General features: G+C 50.0%; 1 protein-coding gene and 1 long non-coding RNA gene across 10 annotated transcripts in view; one reads left to right on the top strand and one right to left on the bottom strand.

Annotated features, from left to right (window-relative positions):
* Positions 1–24,883, bottom strand: part of LOC140905804 (GTPase IMAP family member 7) — a 60,959-nt gene that overhangs the window by 24,412 nt on the left and 11,664 nt on the right. For all 7 annotated transcript variants that reach the window (XM_073329306.2, XM_073329307.2, XM_078851286.1 and 4 more), the window contains one exon: positions 2,420–2,519. In XM_073329306.2, coding sequence (XP_073185407.1) covers positions 2,420–2,465 — 46 coding nt within the window. In that variant the 5' untranslated portion in view covers positions 2,466–2,519. The remainder of the gene's footprint in view (positions 1–2,419; positions 2,520–24,883) is intronic.
* LOC140905812 (uncharacterized) lies at positions 1,879–24,650 on the top strand. 3 transcript variants are annotated; one of them, XR_013635246.1, is made up of 8 exons: positions 1,879–2,593; positions 4,207–4,322; positions 7,890–7,942; positions 9,552–11,179; positions 14,747–14,799; positions 16,409–18,036; positions 21,604–21,656; positions 23,273–24,650. It is a non-coding gene; the product is annotated as an uncharacterized LOC140905812 (long non-coding RNA). The 3 variants fall into 3 exon arrangements; XR_013635245.1 differs by lacking the exon at positions 1,879–2,593 and having other exon boundaries at positions 3,905–4,322; XR_013635247.1 differs by lacking the exons at positions 1,879–2,593; positions 7,890–7,942 and having other exon boundaries at positions 3,905–5,073.

The following is a 24,883-nucleotide window of genomic DNA, read 5'->3' as shown; positions in this document are numbered from 1 at the left end:
CATGTACTGAGCGCACCTGTTCCCAGGCCAGACCCGACCCAGTGCACCTGGTGCTGCCTGGCAGGAGGTCAGCCCGCCTTCCAGGCACAGGAGGGATTTATCCAGGCTGGAACTCTTGCACTGGCCTCATTTTATACCCCAGCCCTGTTGTGCCAGACCAGTTTCAGCACAGTCTGCCTATGCATGTGGATTTTAGAGCACTTTGAAATATCAGCTGGTGATGCTGGCGTACCTGGTACCAGTCAGCCCATGCCAAGATCCCCGTGTCTCAATTGAATGTTGACAACACAGAGCTGGAATCAGTTTAGCTCACCTGTGTGTGAGTATTGCTAAAACAGGTATCAGAATTATTAGAATGGGTTTAGTGTTCAGGCGTTACTGAATGCTCATGAGTGGCTGCCTGCACTAATCTCTCTTAGAACATCTGTATCCCAGCCCATTGAGAGTTTGTGCTGTGAGCCTCTGACTGTGTAAATACCAGACAGAAGAGAGCCATTAACTAGTGTGAAACGCGGGTCTCCAACAAAAGGTGTCACATCCTGCCCAAGAGGGAAGGTCCATCGACCCCAGATGGATGTTGGCGGAATATTAAAGAGGACAAAAGACTTTGTTGTTTGTTTCCCCACCTCCACCCATGAAGATGGGTCGTGCAAGTGAATTGTTAGAGCTGGGCACCCCCGGATGCCGGTGCCTCCACTCTGTCCCCTTTTCCTGCCCTCCCCCCACCCCCTGGCTACAGTTGCCTCTGTCTATGTGTGTGTATATATTTACCTGCTTTAAAACTTCCTGTCAGGGTGGTTAAGCACTGGAATAAATTGCCTCGGGAGGTTGTGAAATCTCCATCACTGGAGATTTTTAAGAGCAGTTTAGACAAACACCTGTCAGGGATATGATAGATGGTGCTTGGTCCTGCCATGAGTGCAGGGGACTGGACTTGATGGCCTCTCGAGGTCCCTTCCAGTCCTATGATTGACCAAGAAATACGTCTGCTCTGGGGGCTGGGTCAGAATTTGGATTGTGTGCAATTCTGATCTCCCATGTGTAAGAAAGATTAATTCAAACTGGCACAGGGACAGAGAAGGGCTACTAGGATGATCAGAGGAATGGAAAGCCTACCTTATGAGAGGAGACTCAAGGGTCTTGGCTTGTTTAGCCTAACCAAAAGAAGGCTGAGGGGAGATATGTTTGCTCACTATAAACACATCAGAAGGATAAACACCAAGGAGGGAGAGGAGCTATTTAAATTATGACCCAATGCTGACACAAGAACAAATAGATATAAACTGGTCATCAACAGGTTTAGGGTTGAAATTAGTTGACAGTTTCTAATCTTTGGAGGAGTGAAGCTCTGGAACAGCTTTCCAAGGGGAGCAGTGGTGGCAAAAAACCTAACTGGCTTCAAGACTGAGCTTGATAAGTTTATGGAGGGGATGATGAAACTACCAACAATGGCATGTAGCTGATCTGTGACTGCTAGTAGCAAATATCTCCAACAGCCAGTGATCAGACACTAAATGGGGAAGGTTCCGAGTTACTACAGAGAATTCTTTGCCAGATGCCTGGCTGCTGGGTCTTGTCAAAATGCTCATGGTCCAACTGATCACCCTATTTGGGACCAGGAAGGAATTTTCTCCTGGTCAAATTGGCGGGGGTAGGGGTTGCCTTCCTTTGCAGCACTGGGCACAAGTCATTGGCAGGTTTAAAGTCGTGTAAATGGTGGATTCTCTGTAACTTGAAGTCTCATGATTTGAAGACTTCAGTAGCTCAGCCAGAAGTTATGGGTCTATTGCAGGAGTGGGTGGGTGAGGTTCTGTGACCTGCAATGTGCAGGAGTTCAGACTAGATGATCACAATGGTCCTTTCTGACCTTAAAGTCTGTAAGTCTATAGTGGGGAACACAGGGTTAGTTTAGTGTTCTACGAGTCATTTCATGGAGGAGGCCACTGGGGAATTCTATTCCCCTCCCCTCATGAGCCTGCCTGGGATGGAATTACTGAGTCAAAACTCTTCTCCTCTCTCCTTAGAGAGGACAGGCTGGGAAGGTTCATCATGCAGAGATTTAACTGCCACTGGCTCTCCAGGGAGAGTGGGAATCCTGAGCACGCTCCATCTGCCCCCTGCTCTGTCCAAGGCAAGACCAGGCAGAGTGAGATGGACTCTGAACATCTGGTCATTGGTGATTCTCTGGTGGGAGAGCTGCAGGGCCCATGGGGCCCTTCCAGATATGAACATAATGCCCAAACCAAACCCTGCTGAAATCAATGGAAAGGCTCCCCTTGATTGATGTCAGTGGGTATTGGGTCAGGCCTATATTGAGCCAATGAACAACTGCCTGGCAGCACAACCTGGGCCCATGATGCAATGATTTGGTCACACAATTGTCACAACTTTCTCCAAATACAACTGGTAAAAATCTTACCTTTCTGTGATCCAGATGCAGCAGGGGGAGTTGCCTGGTTAGACATTTTCTCTGCTAAGGAGTCTATCCCCACATCAGTGCTCAGTATCTCACGGAATTTCTGAATTAAAAAAGAGAGCGGAAAGTAGTCGTCACTTGGGCCTGGCTCCACAAAGGGACTGAGGCGTTGTGATGGTGAGCACTGCCATACGCCACTCTGGGATTTAGGCACCTAAGTCTGGGCTGCAGGCAGGTGGCTGTTTATGTTTGGGATGCACAGCCGGGAACTCTGTCCTGGGGTCCGGTGCCTCAGCTCTTTCCCACCCAATACAGCTGGAGGGGTGTGGAGGCGGTAAGTGCCTTAACCCTGGACTTTTGGGTCTGCTGATGTGGGTCTCTCTCAGTCTTGCTTGTTGAAGCCTTTGTATAAATAATTAATTATGAATTGGGCCAGACAGCAACTAAGAATAACTCAATAGTCCAGTGGTTTGAAGACTCGTGGGAGACCCCAGTTCAAATCTCTTCTCATCCAGCAAAGGGGGTGACTTGAGTCTGGGTCTCCCACATCCTGGGTGAGTTCCCTAACCACTAGGTTAAAAATTATAACAGAGTCCTTCTCTTTCCTGTCCTCCCATCCCCCCACCCATTTTGTCTGGAGGTAGGTGTTCTCTAAGTAGATGATTTGTGATGTCACATAGACTTGATACCTTTTCAAACACAAGCATGAATTAATGAGTTATGGATCATAAATTAACATAGTTATTAACACAGGGTGAAGGCAACATACGAGTTTATTGTGAATTAAGATGAGGGTCACAGAATACTTGTGTTACACCCACTGGTCAATTTCCAGATAAATTTGAAGTAGCTTTGAATCACTTGTAACAAAGTTCCTCCTCTTCCTTGGTGGTTCCTGCACTTATTGGTGGATTTGCTTGCCTCAGAGATTCATGGCAGCCCTCAGTTTGCCACTTTTGCCAGTGGCTCAAATCTGCCCTTCACTCAGCTAACCTCATCACTGGCTAGCATGGGGAAAAGGAGGAGAACAATCCCTGCAGTCTCTGCTGACCCCCTAGTGGGTCTGGGGTCAGGCCAGGGACCTGCCCCTCTGGTGGAACACACAGTCCAGGTCAACTCCTCTTATATCAAATAGGGATTTGGTGGGATGGGGGGGAACCCGGGCCCGCCCTCTACTCTGGGTTCCAGCCCAGGGCCCTGTGGATTGCAACTGTCTACAGGCTCTTTTGTAACAGCTGCATGACAGCTACAACTCCCTAGGCTACTTCCCCATGGTCTCCTCCCAACACCTTCTTTGTCCGCACCACAGGACCTTCCACCTGATGCCTGATGACACTTGTACTCCTCAGTCCTCTAGCAGCAAGGCTTCTCACTCCCCGCTCCTTGTGTGCCTCTTGCTCCCAGCTCCTCGGATGCCCCTCGCTAACTGAAGTGAAGTCTGAAGGGTTAATGTTTAGCTATTCCACCTGGAAGCAGGCGGGGCACACCCTGACTGTTTCTAGAAGCAATGCACACATTGCTCTATCCAAGGACAAGGGCTAGATATGAACCATGAAAACTTGATTGTTTGGACAGCAACTGTGGGAGGTTTTCTTAGCCTGGGCTCAAGGCCTGAGAACCAGGATTGTAGTAGATAGGGGATGGTAACTAAGTATATGAATCAACGTCATACATTCCTTTGTGTAGCAGTGTGTAATGCTTAGGGGGAGAAATATAATAAAAGGAGAAGGTGGAAGGCGGGGGGGCAGAACGGCCCATCTCAGCTGACCAGCCTGTTTGCTTGCATAAAGCTGTGTTCTGTCTCATCACTGAACCGCCACAACTGGCGCCCAAACGTGGGGCCCTCAGCACTCACCTCGCCCGGCAAGGGTTTCAGACGCGTCACTCATCCGCTTCGCGGATCCCGGTGAGTATTTTTCATTGTGGTAAGTATGGGAAGCTCCCTCTCTGCTTTGCAAGTGCAACACCGCAATGAGCTGCAGTATTTGCTGCGTAAGGCTCAGCATGACTGCCCGGCTCGAGCACTTACTCTCCTGCTACAGGAGGTGCGTGCCAAGTGCCCGTGGTATCCTGAAGCCGGAAGCCTTAAGCTAGCAGACTGGGAGCGATTGGGCCAGACATTGCACAAAGAGCCTCGGGCGCCCGTGCAGGCTTTACATGCCTGACACCTCTGCTGCGATGTGGTACAGCGTGTCGCCTCCGACAGGCCCTCCCTCGCGAGGCTGGTGATCTCACCACGCCCGTCTGCTCCTGCAGCCATCCCCCCTCCTGGCGATGCGACACAGAGTGTCGCCTCGGAAAGGCCCTCTCCAGCACCAACAGAGGGGCTGCCGATCCCGCCGCCCCCGTCCGCTCCTGCAGCCATCCCTCCCCCTGCTTCGCCCCCAGTGCCTCTATTACCACCGCCTCCCTGGCCTTCCCCACCGGAGCCGGTGTGTGATCACCCTCCCCCCGTGGGGCCCCCCGGAGGGTCATCTGCATCTGCTCAGAAGCTTTCGCTGGTGCAACAAATGGTTCACGCAGCGAAAGCTCGATCAGATCTTACAGCGGAGGAGCTGGCTGATCTGGTCTCCGTTTGCCCGGTGACCTGGCAGAATGATGACCAGGGCAACCCCGTGGGCACCTGGACCACTCTGCCATACTCGGTGGTTAGAGAGGTAAAGAAAGCAATTCGTGAATTTGGCCTGACTAGCACCTTTGTGCGTGGTCTCATTGAAGGGATGGGTACTGGGTACTCCCTAATCCCTGAGGATTGGAAAACGCTGCTGCGCATGATGTTGTCACCCAGTCAGTATGTTATTTGGCTTAGTGAGTATCGGCAGATGGCAGAACGCCAAGCTCAGGTACATAGAGAGCGCGGTATCATTTATGAGCATTTGGCAGGGGAGGGCCCATTTGCTACTATTGAGATGCAGTCTCAACTCCCTCAGGCTGTCTTCCCCATTATTTCCACCTGTGCCCAGCATGCTTTATCTTTACCTGGCCATTATCTTTGAAAACTCGTGGCGAACCGGGGAAGTCCCGGATGACTGGAAAAAGGCTAATGTAGTGCCAATCTTTAAAAAAGGGAAGAAGGAGGATCCTGGGAACTACAGGCCAGTCAGCCTCACCTCAGTCCCTGGAAAAATCATGGAGCAGGTCCTCAAAGAATCAATCCTGAAGCACTTGCATGAGAGGAAAGTGATCAGGAACAGCCAGCATGGATTCACCAAGGGAAGGTCATGCCTGACTAATCTAATCGCCTTTTATGATGAGATTACTGGTTCTGTGGATGAAGGGAAAGCAGTGGATGTATTGTTTCTTGACTTTAGCAAAGCTTTTGACACGGTCTCCCATAGTATTCTTGTCAGCAAGTTAAGGAAGTATGGGCTGGATGAATGCACTATAAGGTGGGTAGAAAGCTGGCTAGATTGTCGGGCTCAACGGGTAGTGATCAATGGCTCCATGTCTAGTTGGCAGCCGGTATCAAGTGGAGTGCCCCAAGGGTCGGTCCTGGGGCCGGTTTTATTCAATATCTTCATAAATGATCTGGAGGATGGTGTGGATTGCACCCTCAGCAAATTTGCGGATGATACTAAACTGGGAGGAGTGGTAGATACGCTGGAGGGGAGGGATAGGATACAGAAGGACCTAGACCAATTGGAAGATTGGGCCAAAAGGAATCTGATGAGGTTCAATAAGGATAAGTGCAGGGTCCTGCACTTAGGACGGAAGAACCCAATGCACAGCTACAGACTAGGGACCGAATGGCTAGGCAGCAGTTCTGCGGAAAAGGACCTAGGGGTGACAGTGGACGAGAAGCTGGATATGAGTCAGCAGTGTGCCCTTGTTGCCAAGAAGGCCAATGGCATTTTGGGATGTATAAGTAGGGGCATAGCGAGCAGATCGAGGGACGTGATCGTTCCCCTCTATTCGACATTGGTGAGGCCTCATCTGGAGTACTGTGTCCAGTTTTGGGCCCCACACTTCAAGAAGGATGTGGATAAATTGGAGAGAGTCCAGCGAAGAGCAACAAAAATGATTAGGGGACTGGAACACAGGAGTTATGAGGAGAGGCTGAGGGAGCTGGGATTGTTTAGCCTGCAGAAGAGAAGAATGAGGGGGGATTTGATAGCTGCTTTCAACTACCTGAAAGGGGGTTCCAAAGAGGATGGCTCTAGACTGTTCTCAATGGTAGCAGATGACAGAACGAGGAGTAATGGTCTCAAGTTGCAGTGGGGGAGGTTTAGATTGGATATTAGGAAAAACTTTTTCACTAAGAGGGTGGTGAAACACTGGAATGCGTTACCTAGGGAGGTGGTAGAATCTCCTTCCTTAGAGGTTTTTAAGGTCAGGCTTGACAAAGCCCTGGCTGGGATGATTTAACTGGGAATTGGTCCTGCTTCGAGCAGGGGGTTGGACTAGATGACCTTCTGGGGTCCCTTCCAACCCTGATATTCTATGATTCTATGATTCTTTCAAGAAGGTCCCGGATTCAGGCAAGCCTACCAAAAGCTTTGTCAGTATCCGTCAGGGTGCCTCAGAGTCCTTTTTGGATTTTACCAACAGATTGCAGGAGGCTATCCTCCGACAGGTGGATAACACTGAGGCAGCTCACGAGCTCCTGTTAAAATTGGCAGTTGAAAATGCAAACGAGGATTGCCGCCGTGCTCTCCAGGCAGCACAAGCCTCTGGTATTTTAGAGCTCTCAGACATGCTGCGGGCGTGCCAGAACATCAGCACACAAGCCCACAAGGCTGGAGTTCTGGCTGCCGCCCTCAGAAAAACTGGGAAGGAGGGGAAGCGTTGTTACCGCTGTGGTAAGGAGGGTCATTTTCAGCGGGAGTGCCGCTCATCTAAGGCACCAGCCCGACCCTCAAAGAAGTGCCCCAAGTGTGGGAAAGGTTATCACTGGGCTAATCAGTGTCGTAGCGGGTCGGGAAACTGCGCGACGGGTCCCCCCCGAACCCAGGGCCAAACGGGGGTGTTTCCTACTCAGGCAATCGCTCCTCTGCCTTGGAATCCGTAGACTCTATGAGGGCGGCGACTGCTGGAAGTGCAGGGCTTGATTTGATCATGCAGGAGGACACTGACTTTCGGCTGCCAGGGGAGGTCTGTGCCATACCTACACAGGTGACGGGACCTCTCCCTGCCGGCTTTGTAGGTCTTGTTCTCCCTCGCTCACATGCTGGGAAACAGGGCTTTTTTGTCATTCCAGGGGTCATTGATGCTGATTACACTGGCATTATTAAGGTTCAGGTGTGGACTCATCTTCCACAGTCGCTCCCGCGTGGACGGTCAATTGCACAATTGATTTTAGTCCCCTATCAGGTGCCAGCTGCCGAGGATCGAACTTGGGGCGGAGGCGGCTTTGGATCGACGTTGTCTCACTCGCCGTCTCACAGCGCGTCTTCTCCACTTGTTGCTCTGACAATGTCAGTCCGCCCCTCGAAGCCTCAGTTAACACTTCTCTTAAATGATGTTCCCTTTACAGGGCTGGTGGACACTGGAGCTGACGTTATGGTGATTCGTGATCTGGAGTGGCCGGTTAGTTGGCCAACGGTTCCTTCTAAAGAGTTGTGGGGGATTGGGGGTAGCAAACCCGGGCGCCAAAGTTTGTCTTGGGTCACGGTCTCTAAACCGGGAGGCCGTGCCCTTGCTACAATCTGCCCTTTTGTACTCCCTGTCCACCTCAATATTTGGGGCCGTGATTTACTTACAAAGTTAGACACCACCCTCGATATTAACATCTGATGGCCCAAAACCCTCCCTCACCCACCGTGCCCTCCGCCTTACCCTTGGTATGGCAATCCTTAGAGCCCGTATGGATTGACCAGTGGCCCCTCCCTCTAGAAAAGCTAAAAGCACTTCATTCGCTTGTGCAGCAGCATTTGCAAGCACAGCGACTGGAGAGCTCCACCAGTCCCTGGAACACCCCGGTGTTCGTTATTAAGAAAAAATCGGGTGCTTGGCGACTGTTACATGATTTAAGGGAAATAAATAAACGCATCCAACCTATGGGCCCCTTGCAATTTGGCTTGCCAAATCCAAATTTAATTCCTCAAACCGATCAACTTTGTGTGTTAGATTTAAAAGATTGTTTATTTTACCATCCCCCTTTGCCCTCAGAATTAGCTGCTGTTATTTTGGCCTTTCAACCTTTTGCTGATTGTCCCTTTGATTTAATTGTGGATACCCATTATGTTTATCAGGTAATTGATCATTTACCCCTTGCCCTCATTACCCCTCAGGTTGATGCAGACCTCCTTCGCCTGTTTTTGTTTTTGCAGCACCTTTTTGCCACTTGTCATTTCCCTTATTTTGTTGCTCATATTTGCAGTCATACCCCTCTGCCTGGGCCACTCACTGAGGGCAATGCACGCACCGGTCGCGCGTTGCGTGGTCAGGTAAATTCCCTTTTTTCTGACCCCATTGAAAGCCATGCCTTTTTTCATCAGTCTGCCTCTGTTTTGGCCCGGCAGTTTCACATTCCTGCTGATCATGCACGTTCCATTGTTCGTTCCTGCCCCCACTGTGCTGCTGCTGCTCCTACTTTTTCTTATGCCGTTAACCCCCGAGGTACCGCAGCAAATCAGCTGTGGCAGATGGATGTTACTCATGTGCCACAATTCCGCCCCTATTTGTTTTTACATGTTTCCGTTGATATTTATTTCAGTTTTTTTAAGCCACTAACAAAGTTATTCACCATTTGCTGGCCTGCCTTTTTGTTATGGGTCGCCCCTGCCAAATTAAAACAGATATGGCCCAGCCTACTGCTCTGCAGCCCTCTCCACCTTTTGTGCCCGCTGGGACGTCCGTCTTACACACGGAATCCCTTATAATTTCACGGGCCAAGCCATTGTTGAACGTGCCAATCGCACACTCAAAACCTTGCTAGATAAACAATTAAAACAAGGGGAGCTGCGTCTCCGAACCTTAGGAGACATTTAACAACAAATGCATATCCTCTTGTTTACTTTAAATAATTTAACACTGAATGCAGATCAGCAGACCCCTGCGGATCGGCATTTTCACAAATCTGAGGTACTGGAAAGACCACGTGTCTATTACTGTCAGCTGCCCGATCCACAGTGGCTGGGCCCAGTACCTCTAATCACTTGGGGTCAGGGATATGCTGCTGTGTCTCTCCCTGCAGGACCGTTGTGGGTTCCAGCTCGGTGTGTGCGACCGGCACTTAAACAACATGGCATGGCACCAGGGACTGTCGAATCCCATACCGGAGTTTCAGCTGACCTTGGAGGAGACCGCGTTGCCCCCCGAGTCGACAACGACGGGACGGAAACGGAGGAGGCGTAGCGTCCCAAGCCAGCCCGTGACATGGGGAGCAGTAAAAGCATTGGTCGCCGCAGCTCAACGAAGACTGGCAGCAGATCAACAGCCAGAGACTCCTGAGACTTTGTTTGTGGCGATTCTCGCCCAAATCACTGCTAATTCTGTGATGATTGTGTGCCTTTTGTGCCTGCTATTTCCTGTAGGGGTTGGCTCGGAACCGCCTCCCCCGTTACAAGCCTGAATGACATATAACCTATGGGAAAGATTGGCTTTAATAGCAAATGTTACCCACTTTTGTTTATCTAATTCTGTAGCAGCCGGAGATTTGTTAGGTACATGCCTTATTCCAGTATGTCATCACCCTGAGGAGATGGAGAATAAGACACTGTTCTCTGCTTATGCTAATCTTTCCTCCCAGTACTCTAGCATGGCTAATTGGGGCCCGGCCAACTATACTCTGCCTCGCACGGCTATATCCCTCCACACACCGTACCCGGCCGGGGCTCACAATGTCACCTGTGTGCGTGTAGTTAACTGCACTAGTACAAAGGTGCCCTTGGGCTGTCGAAAAATTTCTCAACCCCTTTTAAATTGTTCCCATGCTGTTAATGTTTTATATAATTATGGCCATATCATCCTACCATCAGGATAGGTTTTTACTTGCGGTTCACGCACCTTTAATTATATTCCTGCAAATGTAAGTGATGGCACCCTTTGCTGTTTTAGTAGAATGATATTTATATTGCCTTTTGCTGGTGACAATTGTAGTAAAAGAAGTGTACCCCTTTTAGATGATTATATTGCAGATGTTGAGCTTTTGGTTATTTTGTGTTTGTAATCATTGGGCTTATTTTTTGCTGCTGCTGTGTACAATGTATTCTTTCCTTGTTAAGATTTTGTAAAATTTTGCCCTGGAAAGCTCCCCAGGTTATGTCCTTGTCTGTCTGGGAGTAAATAGCATGACAAAACAAATTGACGGCTACCATGAGATGGCCAAATATCAATAAATAAAAACCGGGGAGATGAAGGGTTAATGTTTAGCTATTCCACCTGGAAGCAGGCAGGGCACACCCTGACTGTTTCGTAGAAGCAATGCACACATTGCTCTATCCAAGGACAAGGGCTAGATATGAACCCTGAGAACGTGATTGTTTGGACAGCAACTGTGGGAGGTTTTCTTAGCCTGGGCTCAAGGCCTGAGAACCAGGATTGTAGTAGATAGGGGATGGTAACTAAGTATATGAATTAACGTCATACATTCCTTTGTGTAGCAGTGTGTAATGCTTAGGGGGAGAAATATAATAAAAGGAGAAGGTGGAAGGCGGGGGGGCAGAACGGCCCATCTCAGCTGACCAGCCTGTTTGCTTGCATAAAGCTGTGTTCTGTCTCATCACTGAACCGCCACAACTGGCGCCCAAACGTGGAGCCCTCAGCACTCACCTCGCCCGGCAAGGGTTTCAGACGCGTCACTCATCCGCTTCGCGGATCCCGGTGAGTATTTTTCATTGTGGTAAGTATGGGAAGCTCCCTCTCTGCTTTGCAAGTGCAACACCGCAATGAGCTGCAGTATTTGCTGCGTAAGGCTCAGCATGACTGCCCGGCTCGAGCACTTACTCTCCTGCTACAGGAGGTGCGTGCCAAGTGCCCGTGGTATCCTGAAGCCGGAAGCCTTAAGCTAGCAGACTGGGAGCGATTGGGCCAGACATTGCACAAAGAGCCTCGGGCGCCCGTGCAGGCTTTACATGCCTGGCACCTCTGCTGCGATGTGGTACAGCGTGTCGCCTCCGACAGGCCCTCCCTCGCGAGGCTGGTGATCTCACCACGCCCGTCTGCTCCTGCAGCCATCCCCCCTCCTGGCGATGCGACACAGAGTGTCGCCTCGGAAAGGCCCTCTCCAGCACCAACAGAGGGGCTGCCGATCCCGCCGCCCCCGTCCGCTCCTGCAGCCATCCCTCCCCCTGCTTCGCCCCCAGTGCCTCTATTACCACCGCCTCCCTGGCCTTCCCCACCGGAGCCGGTGTGTGATCACCCTCCCCCCGTGGGGCCCCCCGGAGGGTCATCTGCATCTGCTCAGAAGCTTTCGCTAGTGCAACAAATGGTTCACGCAGCGAAAGCTCGATCAGATCTTACAGCGGAGGAGCTGGCTGATCTGGTCTCCGTTTGCCCGGTGACCTGGCAGAATGATGACCAGGGCAACCCCGTGGGCACCTGGACCACTCTGCCATACTCGGTGGTTAGAGAGGTAAAGAAAGCAATTCGTGAATTTGGCCTGACTAGCACCTTTGTGCGTGGTCTCATTGAAGGGATGGGTACTGGGTACTCCCTAATCCCTGAGGATTGGAAAACGCTGCTGCGCATGATGTTGTCACCCAGTCAGTATGTTATTTGGCTTAGTGAGTATCGGCAGATGGCAGAACGCCAAGCTCAGGTACATAGAGAGCGCGGTATCATTTATGAGCATTTGGCAGGGGAGGGCCCGTTTGCTACTATTGAGATGCAGTCTCAACTCCCTCAGGCTGTCTTCCCCATTATTTCCACCTGTGCCCAGCATGCTTTATCTTTACCTGGCCATTATCTTTGAAAACTCGTGGCGAACCGGGGAAGTCCCGGATGACTGGAAAAAGGCTAATGTAGTGCCAATCTTTAAAAAAGGGAAGAAGGAAGATCCTGGGAACTACAGGCCAGTCAGCCTCACCTCAGTCCCTGGAAAAATCATGGAGCAGGTCCTCAAAGAATCAATCCTGAAGCACTTGCATGAGAGGAAAGTGATCAGGAACAGCCAGCATGGATTCACCAAGGGAAGGTCATGCCTGACTAATCTAATCGCCTTTTACGATGAGATTACTGGTTCTGTGGATGAAGGGAAAGCAGTGGATGTATTGTTTCTTGACTTTAGCAAAGCTTTTGACACGGTCTCCCATAGTATTCTTGTCAGCAAGTTAAGGAAGTATGGGCTGGATGAATGCACTATAAGGTGGGTAGAAAGCTGGCTAGATTGTCGGGCTCAACGGGTAGTGATCAATGGCTCCATGTCTAGTTGGCAGCCGGTATCAAGTGGAGTGCCCCAAGGGTCGGTCCTGGGGCCGGTTTTATTCAATATCTTCATAAATGATCTGGAGGATGGTGTGGATTGCACTCTCAGCAAATTTGCGGATGATACTAAACTGGGAGGAGTGGTAGATACGCTGGAGGGGAGGGATAGGATACAGAAGGACCTAGACCAATTGGAAGATTGGGCCAAAAGGAATCTGATGAGGTTCAATAAGGATAAGTGCAGGGTCCTGCACTTAGGACGGAAGAACCCAATGCACAGCTACAGACTAGGGACCGAATGGCTAGGCAGCAGTTCTGCGGAAAAGGACCTAGGGGTGACAGTGGACGAGAAGCTGGATATGAGTCAGCAGTGTGCCCTTGTTGCCAAGAAGGCCAATGGCATTTTGGGATGTATAAGTAGGGGCATAGCGAGCAGATCGAGGGACGTGATCGTTCCCCTCTATTCGACATTGGTGAGGCCTCATCTGGAGTACTGTGTCCAGTTTTGGGCCCCACACTTCAAGAAGGATGTGGATAAATTGGAGAGAGTCCAGCGAAGAGCAACAAAAATGATTAGGGGACTGGAACACAGGAGTTATGAGGAGAGGCTGAGGGAGCTGGGATTGTTTAGCCTGCAGAAGAGAAGAATGAGGGGGGATTTGATAGCTGCTTTCAACTACCTGAAAGGGGGTTCCAAAGAGGATGGCTCTAGACTGTTCTCAATGGTAGCAGATGACAGAACGAGGAGTAATGGTCTCAAGTTGCAGTGGGGGAGGTTTAGATTGGATATTAGGAAAAACTTTTTCACTAAGAGGGTGGTGAAACACTGGAATGCGTTACCTAGGGAGGTGGTAGAATCTCCTTCCTTAGAGGTTTTTAAGGTCAGGCTTGACAAAGCCCTGGCTGGGATGATTTAACTGGGAATTGGTCCTGCTTCGAGCAGGGGGTTGGACTAGATGACCTTCTGGGGTCCCTTCCAACCCTGATATTCTATGATTCTATGATTCTTTCAAGAAGGTCCCGGATTCAGGCAAGCCTACCAAAAGCTTTGTCAGTATCCGTCAGGGTGCCTCAGAGTCCTTTTTGGATTTTACCAACAGATTGCAGGAGGCTATCCTCCGACAGGTGGATAACACTGAGGCAGCTCACGAGCTCCTGTTAAAATTGGCAGTTGAAAATGCAAACGAGGATTGCCGCCGTGCTCTCCAGGCAGCACAAGCCTCTGGTATTTTAGAGCTCTCAGACATGCTGCGGGCGTGCCAGAACATCAGCACACAAGCCCACAAGGCTGGAGTTCTGGCTGCCGCCCTCAGAAAAACTGGGAAGGAGGGGAAGCGTTGTTACCGCTGTGGTAAGGAGGGTCATTTTCAGCGGGAGTGCCGCTCATCTAAGGCACCAGCCCGACCCTCAAAGAAGTGCCCCAAGTGTGGGAAAGGTTATCACTGGGCTAATCAGTGTCGTAGCGGGTCGGGAAACTGCGCGACGGGTCCCCCCCGAACCCAGGGCCAAACGGGGGTGTTTCCTACTCAGGCAATCGCTCCTCTGCCTTGGAATCCGTAGACTCTATGAGGGCGGCGACTGCTGGAAGTGCAGGGCTTGATTTGATCATGCAGGAGGACACTGACTTTCGGCTGCCAGGGGAGGTCTGTGCCATACCTACACAGGTGACGGGACCTCTCCCTGCCGGCTTTGTAGGTCTTGTTCTCCCTCGCTCACATGCTGGGAAACAGGGCTTTTTTGTCATTCCAGGGGTCATTGATGCTGATTACACTGGCATTATTAAGGTTCAGGTGTGGACTCATCTTCCACAGTCGCTCCCGCGTGGACGGTCAATTGCACAATTGATTTTAGTCCCCTATCAGGTGCCAGCTGCCGAGGATCGAACTTGGGGCGGAGGCGGCTTTGGATCGACGTTGTCTCACTCGCCGTCTCACAGCGCGTCTTCTCCACTTGTTGCTCTGACAATGTCAGTCCGCCCCTCGAAGCCTCAGTTAACACTTCTCTTAAATGATGTTCCCTTTACAGGGCTGGTGGACACTGGAGCTGACGTTATGGTGATTCGTGATCTGGAGTGGCCGGTTAGTTGGCCAACGGTTCCTTCTAAAGAGTTGTGGGGGATTGGGGGTAGCAAACCCGGGCGCCAAAGTTTGTCTTGGGTCACGGTCTCTAAACCGGGAGGCCGTGCCCTTGCTACAATCTGCCCTTTTGTACTCCCTGTCCACCTCAATATTTGGGGCCGTGATTTACTTACAAAGTTAGACACCACCCTCGATATTAACATCTGATGGCCCAAAACCCTCCCTCACCCACCGTGCCCTCCGCCTTACCCTTGGTATGGCAATCCTTAGAGCCCGTATGGATTGACCAGTGGCCCCTCCCTCTAGAAAAGCTAAAAGCACTTCATTCGCTTGTGCAGCAGCATTTGCAAGCACAGCGACTGGAGAGCTCCACCAGTCCCTGGAACACCCCGGTGTTCGTTATTAAGAAAAAATCGGGTGCTTGGCGACTGTTACATGATTTAAGGGAAATAAATAAACGCATCCAACCTATGGGCCCCTTGCAATTTGGCTTGCCAAATCCAAATTTAATTCCTCAAACCGATCAACTTTGTGTGTTAGATTTAAAAGATTGTTTATTTTACCATCCCCCTTTGCCCTCAGAATTAGCTGCTGTTATTTTGGCCTTTCAACCTTTTGCTGATTGTCCCTTTGATTTAATTGTGGATACCCATTATGTTTATCAGGTAATTGATCATTTACCCCTTGCCCTCATTACCCCTCAGGTTGATGCAGACCTCCTTCGCCTGTTTTTGTTTTTGCAGCACCTTTTTGCCACTTGTCATTTCCCTTATTTTGTTGCTCATATTTGCAGTCATACCCCTCTGCCTGGGCCACTCACTGAGGGCAATGCACGCACCGGTCGCGCGTTGCGTGGTCAGGTAAATTCCCTTTTTTCTGACCCCATTGAAAGCCATGCCTTTTTTCATCAGTCTGCCTCTGTTTTGGCCCGGCAGTTTCACATTCCTGCTGATCATGCACGTTCCATTGTTCGTTCCTGCCCCCACTGTGCTGCTGCTGCTCCTACTTTTTCTTATGCCGTTAACCCCCGAGGTACCGCAGCAAATCAGCTGTGGCAGATGGATGTTACTCATGTGCCACAATTCCGCCCCTATTTGTTTTTACATGTTTCCGTTGATATTTATTTCAGTTTTTTTAAGCCACTAACAAAGTTATTCACCATTTGCTGGCCTGCCTTTTTGTTATGGGTCGCCCCTGCCAAATTAAAACAGATATGGCCCAGCCTACTGCTCTGCAGCCCTCTCCACCTTTTGTGCCCGCTGGGACGTCCGTCTTACACACGGAATCCCTTATAATTTCACGGGCCAAGCCATTGTTGAACGTGCCAATCGCACACTCAAAACCTTGCTAGATAAACAATTAAAACAAGGGGAGCTGCGTCTCCGAACCTTAGGAGACATTTAACAACAAATGCATATCCTCTTGTTTACTTTAAATAATTTAACACTGAATGCAGATCAGCAGACCCCTGCGGATCGGCATTTTCACAAATCTGAGGTACTGGAAAGACCACGTGTCTATTACTGTCAGCTGCCCGATCCACAGTGGCTGGGCCCAGTACCTCTAATCACTTGGGGTCAGGGATATGCTGCTGTGTCTCTCCCTGCAGGACCGTTGTGGGTTCCAGCTCGGTGTGTGCGACCGGCACTTAAACAACATGGCATGGCACCAGGGACTGTCGAATCCCATACCGGAGTTTCAGCTGACCTTGGAGGAGACCGCGTTGCCCCCCGAGTCGACAACGACGGGACGGAAACGGAGGAGGCGTAGCGTCCCAAGCCAGCCCGTGACATGGGGAGCAGTAAAAGCATTGGTCGCCGCAGCTCAACGAAGACTGGCAGCAGATCAACAGCCAGAGACTCCTGAGACTTTGTTTGTGGCGATTCTCGCCCAAATCACTGCTAATTCTGTGATGATTGTGTGCCTTTTGTGCCTGCTATTTCCTGTAGGGGTTGGCTCGGAACCGCCTCCCCCGTTACAAGCCTGAATGACATATAACCTATGGGAAAGATTGGCTTTAATAGCAAATGTTACCCACTTTTGTTTATCTAATTCTGTAGCAGCCGGAGATTTGTTAGGTACATGCCTTATTCCAGTATGTCATCACCCTGAGGAGATGGAGAATAAGACACTGTTCTCTGCTTATGCTAATCTTTCCTCCCAGTACTCTAGCATGGCTAATTGGGGCCCGGCCAACTATACTCTGCCTCGCACGGCTATATCCCTCCACACACCGTACCCGGCCGGGGCTCACAATGTCACCTGTGTGCGTGTAGTTAACTGCACTAGTACAAAGGTGCCCTTGGGCTGTCGAAAAATTTCTCAACCCCTTTTAAATTGTTCCCATGCTGTTAATGTTTTATATAATTATGGCCATATCATCCTACCATCAGGATAGGTTTTTACTTGCGGTTCACGCACCTTTAATTATATTCCTGCAAATGTAAGTGATGGCACCCTTTGCTGTTTTAGTAGAATGATATTTATATTGCCTTTTGCTGGTGACAATTGTAGTAAAAGAAGTGTACCCCTTTTAGATGATTATATTGCAGATGTTGAGCTTTTGGTTATTTTGTGTTTGTAATCATTGGGCTTATTTTTTGCTGCTGCTGTGTACAATGTATTCTTTCCTTGTTAAGATTTTGTAAAATTTTGCCCTGGAAAGCTCCCCAGGTTATGTCCTTGTCTGTCTGGGAGTAAATAGCATGACAAAACAAATTGACGGCTACCATGAGATGGCCAAATATCAATAAATAAAAACCGGGGAGATGAAGGGTTAATGTTTAGCTATTCCACCTGGAAGCAGGCAGGGCACACCCTGACTGTTTCGTAGAAGCAATGCACACATTGCTCTATCCAAGGACAAGGGCTAGATATGAACCCTGAGAACGTGATTGTTTGGACAGCAACTGTGGGAGGTTTTCTTAGCCTGGGCTCAAGGCCTGAGAACCAGGATTGTAGTAGATAGGGGATGGTAACTAAGTATATGAATTAACGTCATACATTCCTTTGTGTAGCAGTGTGTAATGCTTAGGGGGAGAAATATAATAAAAGGAGAAGGTGGAAGGCGGGGGGGCAGAACGGCCCATCTCAGCTGACCAGCCTGTTTGCTTGCATAAAGCTGTGTTCTGTCTCATCACTGAACCGCCACAACTGGCGCCCAAACGTGGAGCCCTCAGCACTCACCTCGCCCGGCAAGGGTTTCAGACGCGTCACTCATCCGCTTCGCGGATCCCGGTGAGTATTTTTCATTGTGGTAAGTATGGGAAGCTCCCTCTCTGCTTTGCAAGTGCAACACCGCAATGAGCTGCAGTATTTGCTGCGTAAGGCTCAGCATGACTGCCCGGCTCGAGCACTTACTCTCCTGCTACAGGAGGTGCGTGCCAAGTGCCCGTGGTATCCTGAAGCCGGAAGCCTTAAGCTAGCAGACTGGGAGCGATTGGGCCAGACATTGCACAAAGAGCCTCGGGCGCCCGTGCAGGCTTTACATGCCTGGCACCTCTGCTGCGATGTGGTACAGCGTGTCGCCTCCGACAGGCCCTCCCTCGCGAGGCTGGTGATCTCACCACGCCCGTCTGCTCCTGCAGCCATCCCCCCTCCTGGCGATGCGACACAGAGTGTCGCCTCGGAAAGGCCCTCTCCAGCACCAACAGAGGGGCTGCCGATCCCGCCGCCCCCGTCCGCTCCTGCAGCCATCCCTCCCCCTGCTTCGCCCCCAGTGCCTCTATTACCACCGCCTCCCTGGCCTTCCCCACCGGAGCCGGTGTGTGATCACCCTCCCCCCGTGGGGCCCCCCGGAGGGTCATCTGCATCTGCTCAGAAGCTTTCGCTAGTGCAACAAATGGTTCACGCAGCGAAAGCTCGATCAGATCTTACAGCGGAGGAGCTGGCTGATCTGGTCTCCGTTTGCCCGGTGACCTGGCAGAATGATGACCAGGGCAACCCCGTGGGCACCTGGACCACTCTGCCATACTCGGTGGTTAGAGAGGTAAAGAAAGCAATTCGTGAATTTGGCCTGACTAGCACCTTTGTGCGTGGTCTCATTGAAGGGATGGGTACTGGGTACTCCCTAATCCCTGAGGATTGGAAAACGCTGCTGCGCATGATGTTGTCACCCAGTCAGTATGTTATTTGGCTTAGTGAGTATCGGCAGATGGCAGAACGCCAAGCTCAGGTACATAGAGAGCGCGGTATCATTTATGAGCATTTGGCAGGGGAGGGCCCGTTTGCTACTATTGAGATGCAGTCTCAACTCCCTCAGGCTGTCTTCCCCATTATTTCCACCTGTGCCCAGCATGCTTTATCTTTACCTGGCCATTATCTTTGAAAACTCGTGGCGAACCGGGGAAGTCCCGGATGACTGGAAAAAGGCTAATGTAGTGCCAATCTTTAAAAAAGGGAAGAAGGAAGATCCTGGGAACTACAGGCCAGTCAGCCTCACCTCAGTCCCTGGAAAAATCATGGAGCAGGTCCTCAAAGAATCAATCCTGAAGCACTTGCATGAGAGGAAAGTGATCAGGAACAGCCAGCATGGATTCACCAAGGGAAGGTCATGCCTGACTAATCTAATCGCCTTTTACGATGAGATTACTGGTTCTGTGGATGAAGGGAAAGCAGTGGATGTATTGTTTCTTGACTTTAGCAAAGCTTTTGACACGGTCTCCCATAGTATTCTTGTCAGCAAGTTAAGGAAGTATGGGCTGGATGAATGCACTATAAGGTGGGTAGAAAGCTGGCTAGATTGTCGGGCTCAACGGGTAGTGATCAATGGCTCCATGTCTAGTTGGCAGCCGGTATCAAGTGGAGTGCCCCAAGGGTCGGTCCTGGGGCCGGTTTTATTCAATATCTTCATAAATGATCTGGAGGATGGTGTGGATTGCACTCTCAGCAAATTTGCGGATGATACTAAACTGGGAGGAGTGGTAGATACGCTGGAGGGGAGGGATAGGATACAGAAGGACCTAGACCAATTGGAAGATTGGGCCAAAAGGAATCTGATGAGGTTCAATAAGGATAAGTGCAGGGTCCTGCACTTAGGACGGAAGAACCCAATGCACAGCTACAGACTAGGGACCGAATGGCTAGGCAGCAGTTCTGCGGAAAAGGACCTAGGGGTGACAGTGGACGAGAAGCTGGATATGAGTCAGCAGTGTGCCCTTGTTGCCAAGAAGGCCAATGGCATTTTGGGATGTATAAGTAGGGGCATAGCGAGCAGATCGAGGGACGTGATCGTTCCCCTCTATTCGACATTGGTGAGGCCTCATCTGGAGTACTGTGTCCAGTTTTGGGCCCCACACTTCAAGAAGGATGTGGATAAATTGGAGAGAGTCCAGCGAAGAGCAACAAAAATGATTAGGGGACTGGAACACAGGAGTTATGAGGAGAGGCTGAGGGAGCTGGGATTGTTTAGCCTGCAGAAGAGAAGAATGAGGGGGGATTTGATAGCTGCTTTCAACTACCTGAAAGGGGGTTCCAAAGAGGATGGCTCTAGACTGTTCTCAATGGTAGCAGATGACAGAACGAGGAGTAATGGTCTCAAGTTGCAGTGGGGGAGGTTTAGATTGGATATTAGGAAAAACTTTTTCACTAAGAGGGTGGTGAAACACTGGAATGCGTTACCTAGGGAGGTGGTAGAATCTCCTTCCTTAGAGGTTTTTAAGGTCAGGCTTGACAAAGCCCTGGCTGGGATGATTTAACTGGGAATTGGTCCTGCTTCGAGCAGGGGGTTGGACTAGATGACCTTCTGGGGTCCCTTCCAACCCTGATATTCTATGATTCTATGATTCTTTCAAGAAGGTCCCGGATTCAGGCAAGCCTACCAAAAGCTTTGTCAGTATCCGTCAGGGTGCCTCAGAGTCCTTTTTGGATTTTACCAACAGATTGCAGGAGGCTATCCTCCGACAGGTGGATAACACTGAGGCAGCTCACGAGCTCCTGTTAAAATTGGCAGTTGAAAATGCAAACGAGGATTGCCGCCGTGCTCTCCAGGCAGCACAAGCCTCTGGTATTTTAGAGCTCTCAGACATGCTGCGGGCGTGCCAGAACATCAGCACACAAGCCCACAAGGCTGGAGTTCTGGCTGCCGCCCTCAGAAAAACTGGGAAGGAGGGGAAGCGTTGTTACCGCTGTGGTAAGGAGGGTCATTTTCAGCGGGAGTGCCGCTCATCTAAGGCACCAGCCCGACCCTCAAAGAAGTGCCCCAAGTGTGGGAAAGGTTATCACTGGGCTAATCAGTGTCGTAGCGGGTCGGGAAACTGCGCGACGGGTCCCCCCCGAACCCAGGGCCAAACGGGGGTGTTTCCTACTCAGGCAATCGCTCCTCTGCCTTGGAATCCGTAGACTCTATGAGGGCGGCGACTGCTGGAAGTGCAGGGCTTGATTTGATCATGCAGGAGGACACTGACTTTCGGCTGCCAGGGGAGGTCTGTGCCATACCTACACAGGTGACGGGACCTCTCCCTGCCGGCTTTGTAGGTCTTGTTCTCCCTCGCTCACATGCTGGGAAACAGGGCTTTTTTGTCATTCCAGGGGTCATTGATGCTGATTACACTGGCATTATTAAGGTTCAGGTGTGGACTCATCTTCCACAGTCGCTCCCGCGTGGACGGTCAATTGCACAATTGATTTTAGTCCCCTATCAGGTGCCAGCTGCCGAGGATCGAACTTGGGGCGGAGGCGGCTTTGGATCGACGTTGTCTCACTCGCCGTCTCACAGCGCGTCTTCTCCACTTGTTGCTCTGACAATGTCAGTCCGCCCCTCGAAGCCTCAGTTAACACTTCTCTTAAATGATGTTCCCTTTACAGGGCTGGTGGACACTGGAGCTGACGTTATGGTGATTCGTGATCTGGAGTGGCCGGTTAGTTGGCCAACGGTTCCTTCTAAAGAGTTGTGGGGGATTGGGGGTAGCAAACCCGGGCGCCAAAGTTTGTCTTGGGTCACGGTCTCTAAACCGGGAGGCCGTGCCCTTGCTACAATCTGCCCTTTTGTACTCCCTGTCCACCTCAATATTTGGGGCCGTGATTTACTTACAAAGTTAGACACCACCCTCGATATTAACATCTGATGGCCCAAAACCCTCCCTCACCCACCGTGCCCTCCGCCTTACCCTTGGTATGGCAATCCTTAGAGCCCGTATGGATTGACCAGTGGCCCCTCCCTCTAGAAAAGCTAAAAGCACTTCATTCGCTTGTGCAGCAGCATTTGCAAGCACAGCGACTGGAGAGCTCCACCAGTCCCTGGAACACCCCGGTGTTCGTTATTAAGAAAAAATCGGGTGCTTGGCGACTGTTACATGATTTAAGGGAAATAAATAAACGCATCCAACCTATGGGCCCCTTGCAATTTGGCTTGCCAAATCCAAATTTAATTCCTCAAACCGATCAACTTTGTGTGTTAGATTTAAAAGATTGTTTATTTTACCATCCCCCTTTGCCCTCAGAATTAGCTGCTGTTATTTTGGCCTTTCAACCTTTTGCTGATTGTCCCTTTGATTTAATTGTGGATACCCATTATGTTTATCAGGTAATTGATCATTTACCCCTTGCCCTCATTACCCCTCAGGTTGATGCAGACCTCCTTCGCCTGTTTTTGTTTTTGCAGCACCTTTTTGCCACTTGTCATTTCCCTTATTTTGTTGCTCATATTTGCAGTCATACCCCTCTGCCTGGGCCACTCACTGAGGGCAATGCACGCACCGGTCGCGCGTTGCGTGGTCAGGTAAATTCCCTTTTTTCTGACCCCATTGAAAGCCATGCCTTTTTTCATCAGTCTGCCTCTGTTTTGGCCCGGCAGTTTCTGCACGTTCCATTGTTCGTTCCTGCCCCCACTGTGCTGCTGCTGCTCCTACTTTTTCTTATGCCGTTAACCCCCGAGGTACCGCAGCAAATCAGCTGTGGCAGATGGATGTTACTCATGTGCCACAATTCCGCCCCTATTTGTTTTTACATGTTTCCGTTGATATTTATTTCAGTTTTTTTTTGGGCTTCCCCACAACGTGGGGAAGCCACTAACAAAGTTATTCACCATTTGCTGGCCTGCCTTTTTGTTATGGGTCGCCCCTGCCAAATTAAAACAGATATGCCCCAGCCTACTGCTCTGCAGCCCTCTCCACCTTTTGTGCCCGCTGGGACGTCCGTCTTACACACGGAATCCCTTATAATTTCACGGGCCAAGCCATTGTTGAACGTGCCAATCGCACACTCAAAACCTTGCTAGATAAACAATTAAAACAAGGGGAGCTGCGTCTCCGAACCTTAGGAGACATTTAACAACAAATGCATATCCTCTTGTTTACTTTAAATAATTTAACACTGAATGCAGATCAGCAGACCCCTGCGGATCGGCATTTTCACAAATCTGAGGTACTGGAAAGACCACGTGTCTATTACTGTCAGCTGCCCGATCCACAGTGGCTGGGCCCAGTACCTCTAATCACTTGGGGTCAGGGATATGCTGCTGTGTCTCTCCCTGCAGGACCGTTGTGGGTTCCAGCTCGGTGTGTGCGACCGGCACTTAAACAACATGGCATGGCACCAGGGACTGTCGAATCCCATACCGGAGTTTCAGCTGACCTTGGAGGAGACCGCGTTGCCCCCCGAGTCGACAACGACGGGACGGAAACGGAGGAGGCGTAGCGTCCCAAGCCAGCCCGTGACATGGGGAGCAGTAAAAGCATTGGTCGCCGCGGCTCAACGAAGACTGGCAGCAGATCAACAGCCAGAGACTCCTGAGACTTTGTTTGTGGCGATTCTCGCCCAAATCACTGCTAATTCTGTGATGATTGTGTGCCTTTTGTGCCTGCTATTTCCTGTAGGGGTTGGCTCGGAAGCGCCTCCCCCGTTATAAGCCCGAATGACATATAACATATGGGAAAGATTGGCTTTAATAGCAAATGTTACCTGTGCGCGTGTAGTTAATTGTACTAGTATAAAGGTGCCCTTAGGCTGTCGAAAAATTTCTCAACCTCTTTTAAATTGTTCCCATGCTGTTAATGTTTCATATAATTATGGCCATATCATCCTACCATCAGGATGGGTTTTTACTTGCGGTTCACTCACCTTTAATTATATTCCTGCAAATGTAAGTGATGGCACCCTTTGCTGTTTTAGTAGAATGATATTTATATTGCCTTTTGCTGGTGACAATTGTAGTAAAAGAAGTGTACCCCTTTTAGATGATTATATTGCAGATGTTGAGCTTTTGGTTATTTTGTGTTTGTAATCATTGGGCTTATTTTTTGCTGCTGCTGTGTACAATGTATTCTTTCCTTGTTAAGATTTTGTAAAATTTTGCCCTGGAAAGCTCCCCAGGTTATGTCCTTGTCTGTCTGGGAGTTAAATAGCATGACAAAACAAATTGACGGCTACCATGAGATGGCCAAATATCAATAAATAAAAACCGGGGAGATGAAGGGTTAATGTTTAGCTATTCCACCTGGAAGCAGGCGGGGCACACCCTGACTGTTTCGTAGAAGCAATGCACACATTGCTCTATCCAAGGACAAGGGCTAGATATGAACCATGAGAACTTGATTGTTTGGACAGCAATTGTGGGAGGCTTTCTTAGCCTGGGCTCAAGGCCTGAGAACCAGGATTGTCGTAGATAGGGGATGGTAACTAAGTATATGAATTAACGTCATACTTTCCTTTGTGTAGCGGTGTGTAATGCTTAGGGGGAGAAATATAATAAAAGGAGAAGGTGAAAGGCGGGGGGGCAGAACGGCCCATCTCAGCTGACCAGCCTGTTTGCTTGCATAAAGCTGTGTTCTGTCTCATCACTGAACCGCCACAGAAGTCCTTTTTAAAACCAGGTGTTGGATCATATTAAAGAAGTTCTGTATTAAAATCACAAATGAGTTTGATTCCCCAGAGTTTAAATTCCAGGGTATTACTAATTAAGTGGTCTCTTGGTTTTTGATACTGTTTCTCTCCCTCTATGTGTGAAACTTGCAAGCTGTTAACTGTGTTAGTACATTCTAAGACAGAGTCTGTTCTCAAAGCAATTCACAGAGAGAGAGACTCAAAGCAATACTCTAACAACAGAAACAGCACCCGGAGACTCCCCGCCCTTTTGTTGTATTAACAA

The sequence above is a fragment of the Lepidochelys kempii genome, chromosome 2, assembly GCF_965140285.1.
Source record: "Lepidochelys kempii isolate rLepKem1 chromosome 2, rLepKem1.hap1, whole genome shotgun sequence".
Lineage (NCBI taxonomy): Eukaryota > Metazoa > Chordata > Testudines > Cheloniidae > Lepidochelys > Lepidochelys kempii.
This window is presented reverse-complemented; position numbering and strand designations above follow the sequence as displayed.